Source organism: Delphinapterus leucas, chromosome 3 (assembly GCF_059928025.1).
Source record: "Delphinapterus leucas isolate spDelLeu-1000000601 "Yukka" chromosome 3, BTC_Dleu_Yukka2, whole genome shotgun sequence".
In the NCBI taxonomy this organism is placed as follows: domain Eukaryota; kingdom Metazoa; phylum Chordata; class Mammalia; order Artiodactyla; family Monodontidae; genus Delphinapterus; species Delphinapterus leucas.
In genome coordinates this window covers 133878385-133885889 of record NC_143131.1, presented here as the reverse complement: position 1 = coordinate 133885889, position 7505 = coordinate 133878385, and the positions used below count along the sequence as shown (strand labels likewise).

General features: G+C 44.6%; 1 protein-coding gene across 1 annotated transcript in view; it reads left to right on the top strand.

The window, feature by feature from the left end:
* The first annotated feature begins 702 nt into the window (after nucleotides 1–702).
* The window catches only part of TIMD4 (T cell immunoglobulin and mucin domain containing 4), a 36766-nt gene continuing 29963 nt past the window's right edge, over nucleotides 703–7505 (top strand). Inside the window, exons 1-2 of the mRNA XM_089909615.1 lie at nucleotides 703–1227; nucleotides 6922–7260. Coding sequence (XP_089765741.1) covers nucleotides 1170–1227; nucleotides 6922–7260 — 397 coding nt within the window. The 5' untranslated portion in view covers nucleotides 703–1169. The remainder of the gene's footprint in view (nucleotides 1228–6921; nucleotides 7261–7505) is intronic.

Genomic DNA, 7505 nt, shown 5'->3' with positions numbered 1-7505 from the left:
GCATCCTTAAATTCCCTCTCTGGGGCTAGGTAGGAGTTGGCCACTGGTATGCTTGGTCTCATGGTGCAATGCCATAAGCGTCACAGATCAAAGGAGGCTGTAGTGATTAAGATCACGGACTTTGGGATCAATCAGAAAGTCTTGGCTTAAGTTCTGTTTCTACAGTATTTTTGCTGTGAATGTCATTTACTTAGCTCCCTTAAGCTTCAGTTTCCTCATCCGTTAAAATAGAAAAAAATTTTCTATTTCTTAGGGTGTGAGAATTCAATGATACAGCTCTATTATGTAGCAGAGTGCCTGGCATATAATTAAGCACTCAATAACTAATAATGATGATTTAGGAAACACATCTGGTTGGTGAGCACTGATTTGATTCCTCCTCTAAATGATTCTGTGGTTCTGGATATACTGTTGAATCCATAGCGTGCAGAAGGGCCATAAATATCATCTAGTTCAAGCCCTGAAATCTAGTTCATGAACTGTCTCGCGTGCTCCTCTCCATCAAGTGGTTTCACTAGCAAGTGGTAGAATTGGGCCCAGACCTTGAGCCTGTTTCTTACCTGAGCCTGTCTGGTAACTATCACGATATGCTTCCTCTAGTGAACCTCTTTCCTTGCCCGGTAAACTCTAATGGTGTTTTTGGCTTATGTGATAGTTGATGGCAGCCCTGCTTTTATTTCTCTATTATCAGGGCAAGGGGTACAGGGGCTGGGTGAGGGAGGACCCAGAATGGGAGCACAGCCAAATTCCCATCTAACTTGCCTTTGGCTCACATGAGGAGTCTGTGTGTAAACCACTGCCAGAGGGGAGAGTTAACTGCATTTTACTGTAAGCTGCATGGTAGCCAGGAGGATGAGTGCACATACACACAAGCATAGATGCTCATGTACGTGTAGGAAATCCCCCTATATGAGTGGACAACGGAGTACATGCATGCCCACACCATCACTCCACATGTTTGCACACACACTAATGGGCAGGAGAAACGTGCTCAGCACATTTTATTATACATCCCAGATTGAGGAAGGCCATTCAGGAGGGGGAAAGGGAAGATTATGAGGCAAAACGAGAAATGAAACCCAAAGATCCCGCCCTGTCAGCATTAACTGGAGTATAAGAAATGGAATTTGGACAGACAGACCGACTCCTGGGGCCTGCCAACAACCAAAATGTCCAAAGGGCCTCTGATTCTCTGGCTGGTGATTGAGCTCGAGCGGCTTTATCTGAGTAAGTGTTCTCAGACCTTCCATCCAGGAGTCCCTGGAGGCTTGGCACCTCCCGGATTTCCATGGCTGATCTATAAAGGTGAAGTCCATTTCATTCCTGCATCCACTCAGCTTCTCTTGTTTGGAAGGTCTCTCCCTTTCTTTGTGACACAGGGTTTATCTTGAGACTGGTTTGGGAGTTTTAGGGTGGGGGTATTTATGTTCATACCAGGAATGGTAATTTAAGAAGAGACACAGAGATAAGGGGTCAGATAACATGGGGAAAAGAAATGTCCTTTGCAGGTTTTACTAGCACAATCAGAGCCAGGGGAATTTGTTCTGCTAAGACGCCTTATTATAATCCTTATTTTTCTCTTTATTTTTACGAGTTTTTGTTTGCTTCTTGGTTTGTTTTATTTTGCTGGGGGTCAGGCGTCCAGGTGAGGTTTACCTTTTCTGCATATTGTTTCCAGGTTTCGGATGATGCAAATGTACGCACACTAGGTGTGGACCAGTATAGACCTTCACATCCTGCTGCTATACAGGTGGAATGCACTGGGCTGAGCTGAAGTTGTATCTTGGTCATTAACTTTTGACACTGGCGAGTATGGCCCTTCCACGGAAGAAATGAGGGACTTGGAAAAGACCAGTTTTAACAATCCATGATTCTAGAACTAGACAATATCTAATGTCCCTTGCAGTTTTAACAGTTCATAGTTTCTGCACGTGAATCTTTCAAATGTGCTGCGTGAGAAAACGCCTACATTCCATGAAAAACAAGCCTTTGTCATACTGTTCTTTGTGCCTTTCTTTCCTCTAGAACTCCATACACCCTCAGGTCTCCACCTAAGTCAAGCTTTTCCTGACTACCCATAGCCTCCAAACCGGTTTAAGTGTTTCTGCTGTGAGTTCCTGTCCTCCCTGGAGTCCCGCCATTAGAGAACTTGTCGCCCTGTAGTAGTTGCTCATTTAACTGTCTCTCTCCCCAGATACCCTGTGGGAGTTAGTGGAATGAAAGCAGTTCCTTTCCCTTTCTTTATCATTGTTTTTGCCTGGTCTTTACCTTGTCCTGGGACCTGGAGGTGTGGAGGGTTTGGTGATGCTGAAAGTTGCTCTGACCACCTTTCCGGCTACTGGCTGGACACTGACTGAGTGGGCTTCTCCAACCCTACCTGAAGAAGGCAGCACCTGGTGGATGATCTCTTTGTTTTTCATTTGTGCCTTTTCTAAAATGACCACTTTAGAAGGCAGTGACTGCTCAGACTCATTGGTGATCAGAACTGAATGTGCTCTTAAAAGATGCCAGATCAAACCCTTCCCTCTGCAGATGATGAAATTGAGACCCAGACTGGGGAAAGGCCTTGTTTAAGGTCACCAGCTAGAGAAGAAACCAAGCTGGCACCAGAACCTAGGTTGTACCCACCATCCTGGGTAATCCCCCAAAAGAGAAATTGATTTAATACCAATGATTCCTTTGCTTCAGATAATTTTGCAGCTGGAAAGAAACAGTTTCTTATCCTATCTCTAAGATTAGAAATGCTTGGTTATTTGTACTAATAATTTATTAGTTTCATGTGGCGTTTAATACTCCATCTCTTGTGAACTTGAGAACTATTTTTTTTTTTTTTTTTTTTTTTGCGGTATGCGGGCCTCTCACTGTTGTGGCCTCTCCCGTTGCGGAGCACAGGCTTCGGACATGCAGGCTTAGCGTCCATGGCTCACGGGCCCAGCCGCTCCGCGGCATATGGGACCTTCCCGGACCAGGGCACGAACCCGTGTCCCCTGCATCGGCAGGCGGACTCTCAACCACTGCGCCACCAGGGAAGCCCTTGAGAACTGTTTCTGAGGCGAGTATTATCTTCCCCCTTTGCCTTATGAGGATAATGAGGTCAGGATTAGTGTGGCTTTCCTCCAAAGAACACAAAAGCAGTAACTGGCAGAATGAGGTTCTCAATGTAAGCCTGATGGGTGTTTTTCTGCCACACCTGCTTCCTTTTTTTTAACATTAATTTTTAATCCAATAAGTAATACAGAGACACCCTTGGTGGAACAATTAAAATGTTATAAAGTTAAATCCCTTTTGATTACTGCCCTCAACCCCAGTCCCTTTCCTCTGCTCATGGAGCTGCTGACACAATGAGTTGGGTGTATGTCCCACCAGCCACTTTTCTCTACGTTTACTTTCATATGTCTGTGCCCACAAAACCTGCCAACTGGTTTATTTATTTTTTAAAATGGTTTTGTATTTTATGTGTCATTTTGAAATTTCTCCTTTTCATACGTTGATAAGGCTTGGAGTTTTCATGCCGATGGATATACATCTGTCTAATTCTATTAATCTTGTACATTGTGGTTCCACGGAAGGACTGTGCCATAGGTTAGCCACTCCCCATACACACGCTGTTCATTTCATTCACACACATATGACACTGCAGTAAACATTTGCAAATAGGCTTCCTTGTGCACCTGTGCTTTTCTAGAGCAAATAACAAACCATGAAATTGCCCATGCTTAGCTAGGTCACTTGCATGTTGAGTATTAACCGAAACTGCCGAATTTCCCCAGAGTGTGGCTGTACCAATTCACACCCCATTTCACTCCAGTTTACTCCAGTAGGCTAAGTCATTTCCCAGCTCCCAGTCTAGCCAACACTTCATATCATCAGCATTCTAATTTTTTGCCAGTCTAATAGTTGAAGTTTGCTGATCACTCATATTTCCTTGTCTATGAATTGCCTGTTTTGTCCTTTGCCAGTTTTTCTTTTTTTTTTTTTATTGGAGTATACTTGCTTTACAATGGTGTGTTAGTTTCTGCTTTATAACAAAATGAATCAGTTATACATATATCCCCATATCTCTTCCCTCTTGAGTCTCCTTTCCTCCCACCCTTCTAGCTGGTCACAAAGCACCGAGCTGATCTCCCTGTCCTATGTGACTGCTTCCAACTAGCTATACATTTTACGTTTGGTAGTGTATATATGTCCATGCCACTCTCTCGCTTTGTCACAGCTTACCCTTCCCCCTCCCCGTGTCCTCAAGTCCATTCTCTAGTAGGTCTGTGTCTTTATTCCTGTCTTGCCCCTAGGTTCTTCATAACCATTTCTTTTTTTTTTTTTAGATTCCATATATATGTGTTAGCATATGGTATTTGTCTTTCTGACTTACTTCACTCTGTATGACAGACTCTAGGTCCATCCACCTTACTACAAATAACTCAATTTCACTTCTTTTTATGGCTGAGTAATATTCCATTGTATATATGTGCCACATCTTCTTTATCCATTCATCTGTTGATGGACACTTAGGTTGCTTCCATGTCCTGGCTATTGTAAATAGAGCTGCAATGAACATTGTGGTACATGACTCTTTTTGAATTATGGTTTTCTCAGGATATATGCCCAGTAGTGGGATTGCTGGGTCGTATGGTAGTTCTATTTTCAGTTTTGTAAGGAACCTCCATACTGTTCTCCATAGTGGCTGTACCAATGTACATTCCCACCAACAGTGTATGAGGGTTGCCTTTTCTCCGCACCCCCTCCAGCATTTATTGCTTGTAATGATGGCCATTCTGACCGATGTGAGACGATATCGCATTGTAGTTTTGATTTGCATTTCTCTAATGATTAATGATGTTGAGCATCCTTTCGTGTGTTTTTTGCCTTTGCCAGTTTTTCTATCTAGTCTTTCCTTATTGAGTAGTAGGATGCCTCCTTCTATACTGCGATACTTGGGATAATAAACTGTTGGATCTCCAGTAGAAATAATTCTGTCCCACATTTTTTATTAATTTACCAAATATTCATAGGAACAAGCTCATATTTAGAAGTCATTGGTTTTTCGTGCATGTGTTCTGCATTGCTATCACAGCTGAGGTTGAAGACAATTTTATTTTTTTCCCTGGCTTCATGGGAGGCAAAATGGGCTTCCACAGCATGTACAATCTGTGAAACATCTCCATTGTGGCAAAGTAAAGAGACGATGAGTTTAGGGAAGGCTCCAGGCGGGTCTGAATTTGGAATGACCTTTCATCATGAGAGCAAACTTTGCAAAACCCAGCAAGTACCTCATCTGGCTTACTACCTGGGCAACTACTAGGGCTCAAGCTCATCTTCTCCCAGAGAAGGATAGCTGGAAGTTGCTGCCGCCTAGGGTCCGGGAGGATTACGGTGCTACTGGCCATGTCTTACACAACTTAGCCAACGGGGTTAACAGAGTTAGTGAACGGAGAGTCTTACAGGAGGGTACCTTGAAGAAAACAATGAGCAAAGAGATATGGGGATATATGTATATGTATAGCTGATTCACTTTGTTATACAGCAGAAACTAACACACCATTGTAAAGCAATTATACTCCAATAAAGATGTTAAAAAAATTTAAAAAATATAAAAGGGATCTAGGTCCTCAAGCAGGAGCAGGATGTCATCCTGACACTGGAGCTATAGCCTGCCTGGCTCTCCTGTCAATAGCATGGTTTGATTGAGAACAATCACTGATGCTCAATTAAATCAGAGGGCTTAACATTTGCAGCAGTGAAAAACTTTCACGGACTCTCAGAGATGGAAGTTATCTTAGAAGAGGCTGTCCAGTGGTCCTCAAACAGAGTGGGTGGTCAGTGACATCAGAACAACCTGGAGGCCTCGGTTATGTACATTTCCATGGGCCTTGGCCTCTAAGATTCTGACTCAGGGTTGGGTAAGAAAATAGGTATTTTTAGCAAGCTCCCCAGGCCATGCTGGTGAGCAGCTGAAGTTGGGAAACACAGATACTTCATTTTAAAAATGGTGCTATGTTCTATTTCATATAGCTAACATGGTCAACCTCATCACCAGCATCTTTATGTCACAGCTGCCATTCCAAAGAATTCCTGTGATTCCTTTCCAGTTCTAACATTAAAAACAAAAAAATCCACAAACTCCACCTAAGTTCACGTTCTCTAGCAACAAACAAATGGTCCAGAGCAATTAATTTCTACCTCCAGTACTAAAAGGAGAAGAGGACAATGGGATATAGTTCATCAGCCTGTCTCCCTGCCATAGCAACACTCTGGGGTGGAAGACAGACAGAGACCCATTTGAGGCATTCAAGTCAGTAGTAGGTGATCACTGCCTATTAAGATACACTGGGTAGAGTGCAGTTTTGGACCTGTTTATATGAGTTAGTGGCATTGGATTAAAGGGTCAGGATTTTCCATGGAGAATTTATTGTTTTATTGAATGGTACTTAAGGTCAGAGGTTTTTTTTTGTTGTTTGTTTGTTTGTTTTAGCGTTACGCGGGCCTCTCACTGTTGTGGCCTCTCCCGTTGCGGAGCACAGGCTCCGGGTGCGCAGGCTCAGCGGCCATGGCTCACGGGCCCAGCCGCTCCGCGGCATGTGGCATCCTCCCGGACCGGGGCACAAACCCGCGTCCCCTGCATCGGCAGGCGGACTCTCAACCACTGCGCCACCAGGGAAGCGCCGGTCAGGGTTTTTTTAATCAGCAAATCTGCTGTGGAGATGTGAGCAGACTCAGGCGGTCAGCTGTTTCCACTTGAGGGATGGAGGGGTGTGGAGTTAGGAGCTTAGCAGCAGCTAAGGGCAGGCCAGAATTTGGGCTAAAGAAACATACACACTACGACCCTCTTCATCTTCCTGGAAGCATCTATCTGCACAATCCCTGTAGAGCATATCTGAGAGATTTCAGTACCTTACAGCCTAGTTTTCTCATCTTTCCTCACAGCTGCAGCTGCATCAGAGAGTGTCGTGAGAGCGTTTTGGGGTCAGTCGGTGACTTTGCCCTGTACGTACTCATCCTGGTCTCCTAAGAGCAACGGCATGTGCTGGGGCAAAGGCCAGTGTCCCAACTCCAAATGCAATGATGAGCTTCTCTACACCGATGGGACAAGGGTGGTCTCGAGGAAGTTGCCAAAATACCAACTTCTGGGGAATATCCGGAGAGGGGATGTCTCCTTGACCATCTTCAACACCAAAGAAGGTGACAGTGGTGTGTACTGCTGCCGCATAGAGGTGCCTGGCTGGTTCAACGATGTGAAGAGGAACATCCGTCTGGAGCTGAGAGGTGAGCACACAGGGGCTGTGTCTGTGGATGGAGAGGCTCACGAGTCATGGGTCATAGAGTCAGCGCATGGTGGTGGAGAGGCCGAAGCTGCTTAAGCAATGAGTGGGCAGATTAAATCTGAGACATGTTGATGACTAGAGGAGCCACAGTCTGGAGCAGATGGCTGTGGGAGCCAAAAATCCCACAGAAATGAGTGAGGGGTAGAGGGTGGGGGGTAGGGAACCAGTGAAATTCAGGGTCACTCT